Genomic DNA, 19,687 nt, shown 5'->3' with positions numbered 1-19,687 from the left:
AATATTAAAGTTTTCATATTCATCACTGCTTACGTTGTAGTTTTTGATTTAAACATGTTTTATCTTCATTATCATCTTGCTTTGAATATCCCCACCGGGAATCATTGTCATTTTGTGGCTCCATTGCCAGGACAAGACAATCCATTGCTATTTTTGCAGTCCCGAAAGTCACAGATTATGTTTTTAAAGTGATAATTTAGAAGCAGCTTGTGCATGTTTACAGGCATTCAAGATTGTTTATATTCTTAAATCTGATTTTCTCATGTGCTTCTCTATAATTCTTTTGAATTACAGTCTTGAAATAGCATTTCTCCTTTCTTTGAATTAGTGGCTTTTGACCCTGCAAGTTTTGTGTTTGAAGCTTCCATCTCTTGGTCCTTTTATTCAGCTCTTATGGCCTGTGTTTTTCCCACCTTTGTCAGAACAATGAGAAATATGAGACGGGCTAGTGTACTAGTGAAAATGTGGTGGCTTTTTGTTGATCTATCATGGGAAAGTTGGAGGCAACTTTCTACATTGAATTGAATTTGAACTTTTATTGCCAGACAACATAATTGCTAGGAATTTCTTTTTTTGTTATATCCATACACATGACAATGTATATACTATTAAACAACACAATACAATACATGACACCATCACATTACATACAGTAAGAATGAAAAATATATTGCACAAAACACAAATATTTAAAACAACATTGTAAAATAGGATATACTTGATATATTATTGGGCCAAAGTAAGTCATTGTAATATAAACTCAAAATAAACATAAATGTAATTTAGATTGGAAGGAGAAGTTCAGAAATCGAGAAAGGACAGAGTTAAATCAGAGTGATGACAGTAGGAAAGAAACTGCTTCTATGTCTAGTAGTTCTTGGCTGTAGTGATTGGTAATGTTTCCTTGATGGTATTAACTTATAAAGGCTGTTGCCTGAGTGGGTGTAGTCTTTGATTATATTTCCAAAACAGTTGCTGATCCGTGATATATGCAGGACCTTAATGGAGTCCAGTTTCAAGAACGAAATGCACAATTTACTGATCTAGCTATACATCCAATAATTCATTGCCTATTGCTGTTAGCAGGGTTAATAGCATTCAAGCATTTAGAAAGAGTTTTAAAAATGTAGCACTTCTCCAGATCTTCACAGGGCCAATAAAATCCATCAGCAGAATCAAGGAGCAAGTGTCAGTAATAAAAATGACAAGGAAATTTTACATTGCAGCATCTGGTTATACAAAAAGTGAGCCAAAGAGTCATGTTATAGGCATCTGAAGCTAATTTATTTTGAATTAATATCTCCCAATCCAGTGCTCAGTAATGCAGACACTTTGCCGCTTTTGCCATCTATAGCAACTTATATGCTTGCATTTTTCTTTCTAAATGGGGCAAAATCAACTGAACACTTAACAAGCACATTGGACTCTAATGCATTAAACACGACTGGACTGAATTTTTTACTGTAAATACAGTAAACAGATTGACTGGCCCAAATAAGCATGTAAATATGAAAGTGGGTGTATCACTTTTGTTAGAGTACACAAATGTGGGTGTTTATTATTTACAGAGCTAGATTAGCTAGAATGTCTGATTCAATTTTGGAGAGAATTCAACTGCTAGAGTAAACAATAACTAAATGTTAATAATTGTAATTCTGTATTTTTTAAACAGAAGTTGTGTGTGTGTACATTGGTGTGTGAGTGTGACCTGCCTCTGGTGTATAGCTTCTAGTCTTAGTGGAGTTTCTGCCAGTGCTGGTAGAATACTCTTATGATCCCAAAAATTCTGAAATTGAAAACAGGTTTAGAAAACAAATGGGTAAACGAAGCAACAGAAATACAACCATGTTCACTTTTAGTTTACAATCTGAAGAGGACTAAGGTATTACCTTACCCCAAATGCCAAGTATGTAAATCTGCTTAGCAATATGGATAGAAAAAATAAGCCACCTCCAACAATTCTGTTTTGCTTGTAATTACTGTATATAGCACTTGCATGTATTTCTTTTGTTTTTGTTAATGTTCTTGCACTGAACTGTATATATTTGCAAGATATTACTGTAAATAGTTACTGGCACATCTGGAATAAACCAGTATTCAGAGGTGGGTAGAGTAGCCAAAAATTGTACTTAAGTAAGAGTAGCGTTACTTCAAAATAATATTTCTCAAGTAGAAGTAAAAAGTAGTCATCCAAAAAATTACTTAAGTAAGAGTTAAAAAGTATTTGTTGAAAAGACTACTAAACCACTGAGTAACATAATAAATGATTTATTTTTTTGAAATTTTGTAGTAAGACAGACAAAAATATAAAATAATGTGCAAATTCTGCTATTTCCACATAATAACATAAAAAAAATGAGTAAAAATAAATAACATCTTTATAAAATAAAGATGCACAAATAACATAAAGTTCCAAATCTCAGTTTTTCACAACAAAGCTTTTGAAGCCAATACCTACAGTAGGCAACATGTATGTATGAACAATGCAAGCTACTTACAGTGACAAGATATACTGTACACTGACATATGCATTTGTATATGCACTTGCCCTCCAAATAGCACAGCTGATAGAAGATAACATTAGAACAAGGCAGCTTGTGCACATACAAGAAGTCTCACTTTACCTTGACTGTCTGTGTCTGTGCATGTTTGGTTAAAACATGCTTGTTCTTCACTCAGTGAAGTGATGGTTAAGCTTCAGCAGGAATTGGGTCTCGTTTTTTCATGTGCAGTGGAACCTTGGATTGCGAGTAACTTGGTTTGCGAGTGTTTTGCAAGATGAGTTAAAATTTTTAATAAATTTTGACTTGATAAACCAGCAAGGTCTTGCAATAGGAGTAGTCCGTATACGCTTTGTCTGCTGAGCGTCACGTGATCACAACTGAGCTGATGGTTCTTCTCTCTCTCGCTGCAGGATTGTGGGCAATCGTCAGTCAGTGTGCCTTACTCATATAGTTAACATCTTTACGTGCGTATACTGTTTACTACAGCATTGTGACCACGTGTGTGTGCTGTGACGTGTGAGTCCCCCGTCTTGCACCCCAAAACACGAAGCTGAGACTCAATACTTTAGCAACACCATCATTCAGCTTGAAACAGGAACAGTGCGGTTATTTATTGTAGTGGGATCTGCCACTCTCCTATACACAGACACATCAGTCAGGTAGTGTCTATGCCACCACAGTTTGTGTGTGGTCATGTGACTGCATGGCTACGTCTGATTTGTGAAACGGAGCCATGTGATAATTGTTACTATGTCTGATTGGTGAAACAGAGTCTTGTGATTATTGTTGCTACATCTGATTGGTGAAACAGAGTCTTGTGATTATTATTGCTACGTCTGATTGTAAAACAGTCATGCAGTAGATCCACTGGCGGCTTCTGTCTGGTAAAAATATAGCGTATCTAATGAAAAAAAAGTAACGATTCGAGCATTGCCCAATGTAGCGAAATAAGAGTAGCGTTTCTTCTTCACAAATGTACTCAAGTAAAAGTAAAAAGTATGGTGCAGTAAAACTACTCTTAAAAGTAAATTTTTTTTTAAAAAAAGTTACTCAAGTAAAGTCCACCTCTGCCAGTATTTTATTTTTGGAACTGTCATCATTGTCTGTGTCTCTGTTCTCACATGTTCACACATCACACCTGGTCATTTGGTTATGGCTCCAGGTGCCCGAAGGCAGTAACTGTGCAACACTGGCATTGCATGGGCACCACAGTTTGGTGGCAGTGGTGGAATCCAAAGCCAGGGGAGAAAGACAGATACTGTTTTATTTTGAGCACAGACAGAGACAGAATTTTGTTTTGTACAGTATGGCTTCTTAAAGACAACCTATAGTTGGTACTTCTGACAGTCTTCCAAGGAAATGACACAGGTGCAGTCCCAGGAGGTGATGACACTACCAGTACAGGGGATAAACATTCCTTGGAAGCACTTCTTTCACAGTTTATCTCTGTGCTGGAGGCTAACAAGCAGCAGATGGATCATCGCATCAGAAACCTACATCATCAGTTCAAATGCTCGCAGTCTCCAACCCAACCCAACTCAACCTGATGTTCCTTGTGGAAAGAAGCAAAAATTCTCTCATCCATTACAAGGATTTTCCAAGACTTTTGCCATACCAGGAGAATGAGGATATAGAACATTACCTGTCCACCTATGAGAGGTTGGCAAACTGAATTTAAAAGTTGTTTCAAACTGGTTTAATAAATATGACAATGAGATCAGTGTTTCTCAGTTCCCTTCCCAGTTACAGGATCTAAATCCTGTAGAATTCCTTTGGAATGTGGTAGAGTTGGAGATTCACATCATGAATGTACAACTGAAAAATTTGCAGAAACTGTGTGATCCAATCATGTCAACATGGACGAGAACATTAAAGGAATGTTCCCATTGTGGAATCTATGCCTTTTAAAATTGCAGTTGTTTTGAGAGCAAAGGGATGTCCTACCCAGTATTAGTACAGTGTTCCTATAATTTTCTCAGTGAGGGTAAATCATTACATCTTTAGGAATCATGGAACAACTTAAAGTCAACCTATCTTTATAAAATTGTCCGTTCATTCTAATATTTACTTGAGCAAGATGTTGGTCCCAGGATATATGGCATTTGAAAAAAAAAGCCCCTACAAAGAACTGGACTGTGGAACGTTTCAGATACTCAGGGTGTTCAGGGTGAGTTCCAGTTGGTTAAAGGAATATGGAGCCCAGTCCTCAGGATAATAATATGATTAACAGGTCACAAACTAGTTTCCTGCTCACTGGAAGAGTAAGCACTATGAAGGCAGCAACTTTCTGTATTACTGTACCTATTCTGATACTCAACATACTCCTTTCTAGACTTAACTGAACATGGGGTTGACTTATGGTTATTCAACTGTATTAGACTACTGTTAATGGTGTCTTTGTTTTACAAAGCATTTTTCATCTTCTTTCTCCTAACTTTGACCTGGCACAAAGTGAGTAAATAAATGGGAAACATACACATAAATAGCTCACCTCTACACATTTTAAAATCTGGAATTTTCCTCTGGAATTTCCCAGCCTAATATCACCTGTTAAAAATTGTATTTATTATTTGATAGCTACAAAATATAAGCATCTCCAGACACCTTGACAAATATTGCTTTAAAAAGTTAGCACGTAGATATTAAAGAACAATTCATTGTAATCAAGTTGGTTGAATAAAGAAACCTGAATGTACTACTGTTAAGACCACGAAAGAAAAAAAAAATACATGTATTAATAAGTGCTGTCTGATTGTGCTGTTGTCTTGTCATGTTGTACATTGCACCTTTGATCCTGGAGGACGTTACTTCATCTAACTGTGTGCTTTAATGTATAAGGTTGAGATGACAATAAAGCTCTACTTCACTTGACTTGAGATAACATTTCTATTAGTACAACATTAGTGTAAAATATATATTTCATCAGCAATAGCTGGCACTTTGTGTATGCCTAAGGATTGTGTACTTCTCAACTGGTCTGGAGGCTGTGTAATGAATCTACTTCAAGATGTACCATTGAGACCTAAACCATTAACAAAATGGGAGATTACTTAAAATTCTGGTGCAAATAATGAAGTTGATGTAATTTTATATCATTTTCACATATTCAAAATGATTATCTATGAACTGATAAGGCATGATTTGAAATGATAAATGTACTGTAAATGTAGGTTACTTCATATTGTTCCTTGTGAGAGATTTCATACACAATACTACATTGCAGTTAACCAGTAGAAAGACAGACAGTATTATATGTGATTATTGTTAAAATCAATCAGTCTTTTTACTTTGATCAACAAATAAAAGGTAAACCAAAAATAGTAGCCTTTGATCATTTTATTTTTCTTGTGCAATTCTTCCTGTGAATTGTCAAACTGTGGAGCTGCAGGCCACTTACTTATTGTCTCTCAAGAGATGGATGGCTGTCATTACAGTTTTGTGTCTTCTGCTGATAGTTTCACTGAGTATCTAATATACATGTTGCACGGCTTATTGCTCTGCTGAAAAATGTTCCATCAAATGACAAAAGACCCCAGATAGCTGTGACAGGGGATTTAAAACTAAATATGAAATGTAGGTGGCAAAGGATCACCCATGCATAGATGTGTGACCAGACCATGAAGGGGAGATTTGTCCAATTTGCATGGAAATCAACTGTCACAGCCAAATTCCTTTTTCATCTAACCCACTGTGATTCATTATGAATGAAACACTAAACTTAGCAAATGAACTGTACATGTTTGCACTTCAACTGCACCCTAGTTATAACACATCACAAAGAGATCTCCTCCTAAATCAATAATCCTTTACATCCATTGAGACATAAAGAAACTGAAAAAAGACTATTTCTTAATATCCATAACATTACACTGTAAATATAGTCCAGCAAAGTAACATAATTTATTTTCACCAGAAACATTTAGTTATATCTCAGTGAAATTTTTTATAACAGACGGTGATTTTAGCTTTTGCTGAAAGCTGTAACACAATGATTTGCTTAAATAAGGAAATTCAGTAGGTGGGATATTTCAAGTTAAAGTTAAAGAAAAAGGAAGCAATAATATTAACAAAAAACACATTTTATTTAGATATAAGGATTTATATCTCTAAGCAGAAAATTAACAAAATCATAACATACACGTAGCATTCATAGAAGTTTGTGAAATCCTTTTATTTGTCCATTCCAACATGTCTGAAAATCCTGAATCTACATATCCAGTTTTCCAGATGTTTTACATAATAGGTATTGTTTTAAATGTTTAATAGTACCGAACATAAGAAGGAAGATAGTTTTTCCTGTTTTTTATAGTTCTAACCAAGTCAAAAGTGCTTATTTAATGAAAATTTTAATAAAAAGAGTTTACATTTAACTAACATAATAAATAAATTACATATCAGTAGAGGTCAGCTAATCAAGCTTGGTATGACAATATGTTTGTTGATGATCAAATATTTCTGCGTTGCTTAATTAAAGTGACATTCAGTATTTCTTTTTTTTCTACTTACATTTTAAATAGCACCTTTTGAACAACAAAACACCATTTTAAAGCACTTTAGTAATAAAGGCTAACACTCAACTGTCTCCTACAACTAGTGCTAAGGAACTAGAAAGGCATTAAAATTGGAAATCTCGATTTAAAGTCTGTTCTACTTGCCACAAGGACACAGTGCCTGCCATAAACTATAAATTGCCTTCTTCTAACAAGTAATGTAATCTGTTTCTAGTTTTAGGAATAGGGGTATCAGCTTTGTAAAACTAAAAGTTTGTTAATCTTGAAAAAAAACATATTTCTAATTCTGCTTGCATTAAGTATATGTAATGAGCTCACCTACCTAGGTATGATTTGATATCAAGAGGTAGTGATATGGCAGAACTGCCTGCCTGCACTAAGCTTTCATGTGACAAGAAGTAGTGGTGAAACTTTAAACAATTTTGATATGATGGGATAGGAGCTGTAAGAGAAATGAAAAAAGTGCCTGAAACTGCATGCCTCTTAAACTAAGAAAAACAACAACAGAATTTATTTATATAGCACATTTTCATACAAATGATGTAGTTCAAAGTTCTTTACAAGATGAAGAAAGAGAAAAAGACACAATATAAAAATAAAATTAGGCAATACTAATTAACATAGAATAAAAGTAAGGTCCGATGGCCAGGGAGGACAGAAAAAACAAACAAAAAAAAAACTCCATACGGCTGGAGAAAAAAAACAAAATCTGCAGGGGTTCCAGGCCATGGGACCGCCCAGCCCTCTCTAGGCCTAACATAAATGACCTCAATCAGGCATCACATGAAAGAACTTGATGATGATGGTCATGTGGACCTCTGGCCTTCAATTCATCAATGTAGGGACTGCACGGTACTTTGATCAGGTGGTGATCGCAACCACAGAGAACTGGAAAAAGAACAGCAGAGAAAGTAGGAGTTAGAACGGATTTTGGAGCCACCATGAATGATAATGATAATTAAATGCATATACAGAATATCAGAATTAAACTAAAATGAAGCAATGAGAAGGCCATGTTAAAATAATTAATTTTTTGGCAGTTTTTAAAAAAATGCTCCACTGTATTAGCCTGGCAAATTTCTATTGGTAAGCTATTCCAGATTTTACCTGCATTACAGCAGAAGGCTGCCTCACCATTTCTTTTAAGTTTACCTCTTAGAATTATAAGCAGACACTTATTTGAACATATAAGGTTATGATTTGGAGTGTAAGGTGAAAGGCATTCTGAAATATAGAATGAAGTGAGATTATTTAAGGCTTTAATTCAGAGTAACCGGAATTGTGGAAGAGAAATGAAAAAGAGAGTGCAGGCAGGGTGGAATGGGTGTAGAATAGCGTCAGGAGTAATTTGTGACAGACGGGTATCAGCAAGAGTGAAAGGGAAGGTCTACAGGACAGGAGACAGAGCTGGAGGTGGCAGAGTTAAAGATGTTAAGATTTGCATTGGGTGTGATGAGGATGGACAGGATTAGAAGCAAGTACATTAGAGGGTCAGCTCAGGTTAGAAGGTTGGGAGACAAAGTCAAAGAGGTGAGATTGTGTTGGTTTGGACATGTACAGAGGAGAGATGCTAGGTATATTGGGAAAAAGATGTTACCAATAGAGCTGCCAGGAAAGAGGAAAAGAGGAAGGCCTAAGTGAAGGTTTATGGATGTGGTGAGAGACAACATGCAGGTGGTGGGTGAAACAGAGCAAGATGCAGAAGACAGGACAATATGGAAGAAGATGACCAGCTGTGGCAACCCCTAATGGGAGCATCCGAAAGAAGAAGAAGAAGTAAACCATAAACAGTATTTTAAAGTCAGTTCTAAATGGCACAGGTAATTAATGTAGTGACATCAAAACTGGAGAGGTGTGCTCGGATTATCTTTTCCTAGTTAAGATTCTAGCAACTGCATTCTGCACTAGTTACAATCGAGTAATATCTTTTTTGGGTAGTCCTGAGAGGAGTGTGTTACAGTAATCTAGCCGACTGAAAAGAAAAGCATCTTGCAAAGTTATACAAGATCTAACTTTTGCTATATTTCTTAAGTGAAAAAATGCTGTCCTAGTAATATGATTAATATGTGATTTAAAATTTAGGTTACAGTCAATAATCACCCATAAATTCTTTACCTCCGTCTTGACTTTTAATCCTAATGTATCAAGTTTATTTCTAATACCCTCATTATATCCATTTTTGTCAATCACTAAAATTTATGTTTTCTCCTTATTTCATTTGAGAAAATTATTGCTCATCTACTCAGAAACACAAGTAAGACATTGTGTCAGTGAACCAAGAGAGATGGGGTCTATTGATAAATACAGTTGTGTGTCATAAGCATAGCTGTGGTAGCTCACGTTATGCCTCAGGATAATCTGACCTAATGGAAGCATGTAAATCAAAAAGAGCAGCGGACCCAGGATAGAGCCTTGTGGAACACCATATAGAATATCATGTGTCTTTGAAGTATAATTACCACAACTAATAAAGAATTTTCTACCTGCCAGGTAGGACTCAAACCAATTTAAGACACTGCCAGAGAGGCCCACCCAATGACTAAGGCAATTTTCTAAGAATATTATGATCAATGGTATCAAATGTGGCACTAAAATCTAAGAGGATGAGAACAAATACACAGCCTCTGTCTGCATTTACAAACAAACAAGTCATTTACTACTTTAACGAGTGCAGTTTCTGTATTGTGATTTGTTCTGAAACCCGACTGAAACTTATCAAGAATAGCATGTTTATTGAGGTGGTCATTTAGCTGCATAATGACTGCCTTCTCTAGGATTTTACTTAAGCAAGGCAGGTTAGAAACAGGTCTAAAATTTTTAAAAGCAGATTTCAAGATTATTTTTCTTGAGCAGTGATTTAACTACAGCAGTCTTAGAAATTATCACCTCATTTGTACCAGCACATTTAAATCAGAAAATGAGATCATATATAATATTAAACTTTTATTTTGTTCATTGATAACAGTTTGCATATAAGAAGTCTTGTTTGGTGTAACCAGGTACTTACCCATGACTCTTAATAATTAAGTATTTTGGGACTTCACGTAATAATTAATGCAAAGGGGTCTTCCTGAACTTTAATACTTATCTGTATGCTGATTGGTATAATTGAAATGCTTCATAGTCATTTTATGTAAATAAAACTAGCTGATTAAAAGCAGCTTCCTGGTAGATTTCTTTAGTCGAGGTCTGATTAATACTTTGGGCTTAGTGCTGTTTGGATAGGCGCTGTCCATTTGCAACCTTGGTTTAGCTAAAAGAGGTTTTAGAATGTTATGTTAAAAAATACTAATTAATCTTACATTTTATGTGATAATCAGCCATTTGTGCAACATTAAGAATAGTATTATTTAGAAAACACTGTGATTTTCAAAAAAAAAAAAATTCTGCCTTAATGGTTGTATAATTAGCTTTTGTTGTGAAATGACAGACTCCCATTCGGTTTATAATTCACTACCTGCAGATCCATGGGTTTATGAGTTTACCAGTATGCGTTGTGGCAGTAGGGGCATGCAATGTAGGCGGCTATGTGGTATTTCAGACAATGTGTAGGTGAAAGGAGTACAGGGTTTTTAATTAGTTATAATTGCTTCTTTTGATTTAAAAATAGATGTACTGCTATTTAAATGCATTTCTGCTTTGTCTTTGTTTGCGGATAGATGTATAATGTGCCTCACTTATTCATAATAGAATAACATTTAGCTTTTAGTAACTGTATATAAGTCAATCAGTCTTTATTTAGTAAATGAATCAACTGGAATAAAAATTAAAAGAAAATAAAAATATTCAAATACAAGGCAAGCCCTAAGGAAACATATGTGCAGTGAGGAAAACATATTGGTTTATATGTGTATATATTATAAAGGTTTACTCTGTGGACAAAGGGTTGCCATGCTAGAAATTGCAGCAATGAGAACATGATCAAAAAATGCCATTTGAGGCATCCATGACACCACCAGGAGACAGTAACCCATGAAAATACATTAGATGTCCCAACAGGGCAACAGAAAAGGACACCTGGGAACTACAGACTAAGTTGTGTCCAGGGTGGAGGTATATAATACTCAACCAGGACACTAGTGATAAGGTGATCTGACAAGATGCTAGAGGGACTTGACTCTTCTTCTAATGAGAAAGTAATGCCAAAGGGGACTTGAATAAGTTCACTTTTTGAAGAGGGCAGAACGATGTTTGTAAAGGACTGGAAGAGAGGACAAAGTCAGAGTCACTCAAAGTCTGTTAATCAGATGGCAATTCTATCTTTCGTCAAAACAGAAATTCAGAAAGAAAGACGTCTGAATGACAGAAAACTCAAGGAAATGATTGCCAAAGAGCTGACAAATTTTCATCCAGTCTCATATAATTTAAAAGTAAAAAAAACAAACTTTAAATAGTCATGTCGAGGACATCACTGTTGCACTGTCAGGGGGGATTGTGGGAAATATTGCCTGGTCAATGAACGACATGAAATCCACAAAGTAGATGCACCCATTGCCCATTTAAAATAGAGTTAAATGATAAAAATAAAATATACTGCTCAAAAAAATTAAAGGAACACATTTTAATGAGAGTATAGCATCAAGTCAATGAAATTTCTGGGATATTAATCTGGTCAGTTAAGTAGCAGAGGGGGTTGTTAATCAGTTTCAGCTGCTTTGGTGTTAATGAAATTAACAACAGGTGCAGTAGAGGGGCAACAATGAGATGGACCCCCAAAACAGGAATAGTTTAACAGGTGGAGGCCACTGACATTTTTCCCTCCTCATCTTTTCTGACTGTTTTTCACTAGTGTCACATTTGGCTACAGTCAGTGTCACTACTGGTACCATGAGGTGATACCTGGACCCTACAGAGGTTGCACAGGTAGTCCAACTTCTCCAGAATGGCACATCAATATGTACCATTGCCAGAAGGTTTGCTGTGTCTTCTAGGACAGTCTCAAGGGCATGGAGGAGATTCCAGGAGACAAGCAGTTACTGTAGAAGAACTAGACAGGGCCATAGAAGGTTCTTAACCCATTAGCAGGACCGGTATCTGCTCCTTTGGGAAAAGCAGAACAGGATGAGCACTGTCAGAGCCCTACAAAATGACCTCCAACAGCCCACTGGTGTGAATGTCTCTGACCAAACAACCAGAAAGACTTCATGAGGGTGACCCAAGGACCCCATGTCCTCTAATGGGCCCTGAGCTCACTGCCCAGCAGCATGCAGCTCGATTGGCATTCGCCATAGAATACCAGAATTGGCAGATGCACCACTGGTGCCCTGTGCTTTCACAGATGAGAGAAGGTTCACCCTGAGCACGTGACAGAAGTGAAAGGGTCTGGAGAAGCCATGGAGAACATTATGCTGCCTGTAACATCATTCAGCATGAGCACTTTGGTGGTGGGTTAATGATTGTCTGGGGAGGCATATCCATGGAGGGTCACACAGACCGCTACAGGCTTGACAAAGGCACCTTGGCTGCCATTAGGTATCAGGATGAAATCCTTGGACCCATTGTCAGACCCTATGCTGGTGCAGTGGCTCCTGGTGCACGGCAATTCCTGGCCTCATGTGGTGAGAGTATGCAGGCAGTTCCTGGAGGATGAAGGAATTGATACCATTGACTGGCCTCCACACTTTCCTGACCTAAATCCAATAGAACACCTCTGGGACATTATGTTTTGGTCCATCCAATGCCACCAGGTTGCACCTCACACTGTCCAGGAGCTCAGTGATTCCCTGGTCCAGATCTGGGAGGAGATCCCCCACAACACCATCTGTCATCTCATTAGAAGCATGCACCAATGTTGTCAGGCATGTATACAAGAACACAGGGGCCATACAAACTACTGCGTACAATTTTGAGTTGCTGCAATTAAATTTTGTCAAAATGGACTATCCTGCCACATAATTTTTTCACTTTGATTTTTGGGGTGTCTTTGAATTCAGGGCTCTGTAGGTTGATAATTTTCATTTCCATCAAACGATGTGGCATCCTTTCGTTCCTAACACATTACCCAGTCTATATCAGTATAGATATCCAGGAGGATTTCTTTTTCCCATTGAGATCTGATGTGTTTTCAAAGTGTTCCTTTAATTTTTTTGAGCAGTTTATATAGTTTTTAATCAAGTCTTTGGGTAAAATACAAATAAAATACAAACTTGGGTCTGAAAAGCTCCAATAAGACCCCCAGAAGACCATGATCACTTTTAAAAAGTGCATTAAAAAATTAAAGAAGAATCCAATCATAATAATAATGTAGAGTGACCTCTGGGTCTATGGAAGGCAAAAGTGTTGCCAGAGCAATAGATGTTAAAACATCTATTGTATCTCTATTGTACATCTATTAATAAATAATAATATTTATTATTATTACTTACATGTAGAAATTAAGCATCTGAGACATCACTGGTGTCTTTCTTCAGGGAGACCAACAGCATTTTTCATTCTTTTTTGTAAAGAAAGCAGCCTGTGATACTTAGACATGATTACTAGAGCATCACCATGTTTTAAAGTGGTGATCATACCAATCAATTTAACAAGCATTAGACAAGTTACCGTAGACAACATGGTGATCGCCATAAAAAGATGCAATCAAAAAAAAGGCAAATGCAAACAGTGGCACACAAAAGGCAGCTGCAATTACATGATCCAGCAACAGTAATTTAATAAAAGTTCCTAAAGTCAAATAATGGAATCAAACAAAGCAAAACAAAACAGAATATTAATGTGTTCCTAACAAAAAACTGTGAAAAAGTAGAATGAGTTACCCTATTAAGAAGTTGAGTATTCGGAGACAGAGCCTTTCTAAATTAACTGAAGACTCTCAGATGCTGGACTAGTAGAGCCCACTAAAGGGAGGTTAAGTCTGGTGTTCCAGTATAAAAAGAATGACAGCCCAGACCCCAGAACTATTCTGGGAAACATTTGAACACAGCAGGAGTAACCACAATATGGGGAGAATGTGAAAAGGCACACAGGATGGGAATTAAACAGCAGTCAATTCATTATAAGTTAGTAACCCGTCTTTTGAGCCTCCATCATGCACTATATCAAACAGATTAATATATTTATATGCAATTAATCAAATAAATATTTTGTATCTCACCATCTCAATGAAAGTTATAATCAATGCTCATATATACATCTTATTCCAAAAACCATTGCAAATTTAGGAATTTATTCTCAGTGGGCAAGTGATTTTGAAGATAAATGTTTTAAGAGTGTTAGTGTCTTTTTCCATATATATAAAATTGGGAATAGTAATAAGCATACATCCTGATGTAGTGTTTGTGTCAATTTATTTTTTTAGGAAAACATTGTTAAGCTTACACAGTCTTTGAAAGTCAGCTTTTATTCAGCATATACAGGGTATATTGTTTTTGGCAACTATGGTAGGATGAGCTAAATATGAAAATTATGTATGGAAGTGGATGCCACAAGGACAATCATTGGACCACGGTCACATATTTATAACATTGAAGCACAAGTAATACATTAGAACTAAATATTTTACATTTTCAAGACTGAGAAAACAGCATTTGGTTAGCTGATTGTATTTACTTAAAAAATCAGAATAGGAAGTGTATAAGCAAAGTTCATTCTGGAAAAACTGAAAGGAAAAGCAGAATTCAGAATATTTTACATAGTTAGCCAGTCTGTTTGCAACTTCAGGCAGCATTTGATTTCCATGAGATTCAACCTTGACTTGGTGACAATGAGTTAGTACCATTTTTCAGTCTTTTGAAAAATTGTCTGCTCTTCTAGAAGGAAGAAAGCCAATTGTGTGTACTTATTTGAGTGAAAAGCAAAAGAATGCCTGTCTTTGATTAAGCTTTTTTTAAAATGTGTTCTCTCAGTTTAGTTCAGTTGGTGCTTTGTTGAAATAATTGAGCTCTTCAGGTTCTTTTCTGACATGCTTGTAAAAAGCTAAGCTCAATTATAAAACTGGACAGTCTGAATGGAGCCACGGACATTTAAATGGAGTTTGCTATTTGCTTAGCTGTTGATCGCATTCTAAAGAGTTCTGTCTCTGGCAAGAAATCATTATTTTCATTTCTTAATTAAGGATATATCATCTGTAACTACTGAAATTGATCAACTGGGGGATGTCATCAAGGACTGAAGGAAGGCTGCATGAACCAACCCAGGCTGTATAATTTTTTGGATTACTTACATCTGATGCTGTGAGTTATTATGCAGATAATGTGAGTTAAAGTAAAAGTTTACATCTATGCTACTGTCAAACTGCCCTAAGCAAGCAGAGAAGTTAAGATGATCATTTCTCGTCTAACTGAGGCCCCATAAGGGCTCAAGAGGGTGCTTTTGAAAAGTTGTCTATTAGTGGTAAAGTGGTTTGAAGTAAAGGAGTTAAAGAAAATGACAGCTATAGTCAGTGAAGCAGCCTGCCATTAGAAGTTCCTAGGGCTGAATATGCAGGGTACAAAATGAACACTGAGATGGCTAAGAGGTTAAATGTAACAGCTGTATAGTTGGTTTTGATATTTCTTCCTAGACCCCATTAAGAAAAGAACCTGAGAGGTTAGATGATACCTTTCATGTTAGGTGCATGTCACAGGTGATCTGATAACATACAATAATAAAAAAAGAATAATATTACATCCAGGAAAAGTTTTTTCTGTGGTCAATGAGATCACACATAAGGATAGATTAGTGCTGTGATGGCATAGATTGCTTTCTGCATAACTTTCTCAACCCTAAAAAGCAATAAAAAAAAAATGACGATCGTTTAGTGCATATCTGAGTGTTGTACCTCCACCCAAACAAATTTAATGAAAGACTATGTTGCTGAACTTTGCAAGGCAGCTATGGATTGACATTATGGCTGTATGCTAAAACAGATGCTGAGGGATAAGACTTCCTGCAGCTTTAAAGATGATGCAATATAAAACCCAACACTGAAATGCACTGTAAAGCACGTGTTTTCAAAAGAAGCAATAAATAAGAATGTGAAAGACCTGTAAGAAAAAGAATACGGTCATATCATAAGTGAATATAAAAAATGGACACATACTCCAAGAGTACTGCCAAGATGGAAAGCAGAGAATGTCACAGATGCAAAGGAATAAATCACATAAATTCTAAGTATAGCTGCAAACATGAAAAATGTCATGCTTTTGGAAAAATAGGGCACATGACAAGGGTTTGTTGCCAGAGAAAACAGATAAAGAGAAAGCTGTAAAAGTGCACTGCATGTACGCACAAAATGAAAGGCAATGAAAATGAAAGTGACAGTACAGCCAGTACATTAAGCTGCTTTATGCACTGTTTAAGGAATATAAGCAGAAAAAAGCCTGAGTAGACACTGAATGGTGAAAATGTGAAATTTGATATTGGCACAGACAAAAGTGTTAATGTTATGAATGAGAAAAACATTAAAGGAACTTGAAGACATACAAAATATCCTCAGATGAGATTTTCAAAGGTTTTTACTTGAGGTTACTATAGCTGCGTTTTCCCAAAATTACCAAAGTTCTGCAGCTTCAACTCAAAAAAATGGGATTCAACAAAAGCCTGACGCGCAGAAATGACTCCACAGACAAAATATCTTGGTTTTTGGAAGTTTAGTTAAGTTTTGAAGTAAAAACAGTTCACACAAAAAGGAAAATTAAAATAACAAAAAAGGAAAAGTTAATGTCAAGAAAAGTTCAGTTCTAAGCTTAATCTTGTTACATCTCAAATCGTTACTTCTTACTTAACATTTCTGAACCATTTCAAAACGGTCAGAAAACTGTATGCTTATCCCATTTCTAAGCTTAAATGGGTCTTTCAAGTCCTTCTTTACTGGGACTTGTTCCAAACAAACTGAACTTATTATCACACTGTTATTCAGTTATAGCAAGAAGGTTCTATCTCTTGTTAACTATAGGGGGAAAAGACTATACCATAAGCTATGACTATGAAAGACATTAATATTCTATTCAAATTAAGCACACATCAATGTGAGTTTAACTCAAAACTTTAACTTTCTAAGATTGGCTCTTACATTTCCGGCCCCTAATTGGCTATGCAGGAGCTGAGACAATTACTTTACTTTACTTCAATATGAGCCAATTTCTTTTATATTAACTATTCGTCTTAAATCATTAGCAATAACACTGCAAACAAACAATTTTTTTTAATTTCATATTTTAAACATTGGCTGTTTCTTGAAGTAGGCACAGTTTATTCACGGGTCTGTCCAGTGTGCTGGTTTTGGTCTGCACACAAACTCTTCTGACTGCACCTTTAGCATCTGGCATTGTCTTGATGACTCGACCCATTACCCAGGAATTGCGAGGTGTAGCTTTATCTACAATTAGAACAACGTCCCCTGGTTCAAAATTTCTTCTTGGTGCAAGCCACTTTTGACGTTTTTGAAGTATTGGCAAATACTCTTTTGTCCATCTTTTCCAAAACAAATCGGCCATGTATTGAATTTGTTTCCAGCGTCTTCTTGGGTATGGTTCATTTTCTGAAATGAGTTTAGGTGGTATTTCAGGTTTTGTCTTCAATAATAACAAGTGATTGGGTGTGAGTGGTTCTAAATCATTTGGGTCATCTGATGTCTTCGTAAGGGGTCTGTTATTGAGTATTGATTCCACTCTACACATCATTGTAGGGAGGTTTTCATCATCAAGTGTTTGTTGATTTAGTGTTGAATTTAAGATTTTTCTTATGCTTCTGATTTGTCTTTCCCACACTCCACCTTGGTGAGAGGCTGATGGTGGATTAAAAATCCATTTGATTTGTTCTTGCATCATAGCGTCACTGATTTTTTTGTGTTCCAGTTTTTTAATAGCTTCTCGTAGTTCTCTTTCTGCTCCAACGAAATTTGTTGGTTTGATGCTAGGCGATCTTCTGGCAAATCTGCCATTTTTTGCTCACCTGCTTTCGCATTGTATCTTCTGCATGTTGTGCACTTTGAAATTATTTTTCTGATAGCTGAATTTGCTTGAGGTATCCAGTATTTCTGGCGTAATTGTGCGAGCACGTAGTTACGCCCACAATGTCCGATGCGTTTATGAATATGCTGCAATATGAGAGAAGCAACATGTGAATGCTTGTGTAGAATTGCAGGATGTTTAGCTTCTTCGGGCATTGCAGCTTTACAGAGTCTTCCTCCAACTCTTAATATTCCATCTTGTATGATCGGGTCGAGTTTATAGATTTGACTGTTCTTTTTAACACAAGTCTTTTTCTTTAGAGCTTTTAATTCTTCTGGAAATTCTTGCTGTTGACTTAGACGGATAAGCTCGGTTTCAGCTTTAACTAAGTCATCTAAAGAAATTGTACTTGGTTTTAAAGTCCGTTTATATTTTTTCATGTGTTTTGTGATTAGTGATTCTTGTTCTTTTGGATTACCTTTAATCTGACTGGCTTCTAGTTGAAATGTTTTTCTTTCATTTCTTAAGTGCAGCAATAAGTCTTTAAACTTGAGAAACCAAGCTACCGCTTTCTTCAAGCGATGCCAATCTGAAAAGTAAGTGATTAGTTTGTTGATGGGTTCGGTCACCTCCTCTACTCTCGTCATGTTAACTACACAAATTTTAGTTTCTGGATCATCTTCAACAGTGAATCATTCAGTTGATCTGGTCTGTTTGGCCACTCACATTCTGACTTCAATAAGAAACTTGGACCATGTGGTGTTTTTGAGAAAGTTTTCTATGCTCAGCCCTCTTGAGCTTGATCAGCGGATTAAGGACAGATGTGACATACCTCCACTGTGAAGGTTGTGAATGATCTCTGATCACAGAGATTCTGTTTGCAACAAAGGTCTTGAATCTAGTGCTTTCATTTGAGATGTATTTTAGCACCGTGGTGCTGTCAGTCCAAAATGTAGATTCTTGTAAGGGCATTTGAAGCTCACCTTTAAGCATTTTGTCCATTTTAACTGCCACAACTGCTGCTGTCAGCTCCATTCTTGGAATTGTGACCTGTTTCAATGGTGCAACTCTTGACTTGCCCATCAGGAATGAACAATGCCTTTTGCCCTCTTCATTTGTTAAAACAAGATAGGTGACAGTGCCATATCCATCTTCACTAGCATCTGCAAAATGGTGCATTTGTGCTGTCTTTATGGTTCCAAACCCAGTAGGTTTGAAGCATCTGTTCACTTTATAGTCTGTAAGTAACTTCAAATCATCCATCCATTTTTTCCATTTCTGAATGTGTTTGACTTCTACTTCTTCATCCCACCCACATTTCTCTTTACATAAGTCTCTTAGAATAAGCTTTGCTGGCAGTAAAGCAGGTGCTAGAAAACCAAGTGGATCATAAACTGAGCTAACAACAGACAGGATACCACGCCTTGTAGCGGGCTTGTTTTGCAACTTAATCTGAAATTTGAAACTGTCAGTTTCTGTGCACCACTGGATTCCCAGGGCACGCTCTGTGGGAAGGAGACTGTGGCTCAAATCTAAGTCCTTTTGTTCATGAGCTCTGTCTTCTTCAGGTATGGACAATAAAACTGCTCTGTTGTTACTCACCCACTTAGTCAAATGGAATCCCCCTTTGAGGCATAGAGCTTGGAGGTCCTTTGCCAGCTTTTTGCTTGTTCTTCTGTGTCACTGACCTTAAACAGTCATCCACGTAGAAGTTATTGAGAATGGTGTTAACAGCTTCCTCAGGAAATGTATCTCTGGCATCTTCAGCTGTTCTACACAAAGCATAAGAAGCACAACTGGG

The 19,687-nt window shown here is 36.5% G+C and overlaps 1 protein-coding gene across 1 annotated transcript in view; it reads right to left on the bottom strand.

Moving 5' to 3' along the window:
- LOC120528756 overlaps positions 1 to 19,326 on the bottom strand; it is a gene marked incomplete at its 5' end in the record, with an annotated part of 29,759 nt that extends 10,433 nt beyond the window's left edge. Inside the window, one exon of the mRNA XM_039752896.1 lies at positions 18,671 to 19,326. Within this exon, the coding sequence (XP_039608830.1) occupies positions 18,671 to 19,326 (656 nt within the window). The remainder of the gene's footprint in view (positions 1 to 18,670) is intronic.
- Positions 19,327 to 19,687: the final 361 nt, after the last annotated feature.

Source organism: Polypterus senegalus, chromosome 4 (genome assembly GCF_016835505.1).
Source record: "Polypterus senegalus isolate Bchr_013 chromosome 4, ASM1683550v1, whole genome shotgun sequence".
Lineage (NCBI taxonomy): Eukaryota > Metazoa > Chordata > Cladistia > Polypteriformes > Polypteridae > Polypterus > Polypterus senegalus.
The sequence above is the reverse complement of the archived record's forward strand: the minus strand, read 5'-3'. Positions and strand labels throughout refer to the sequence as shown.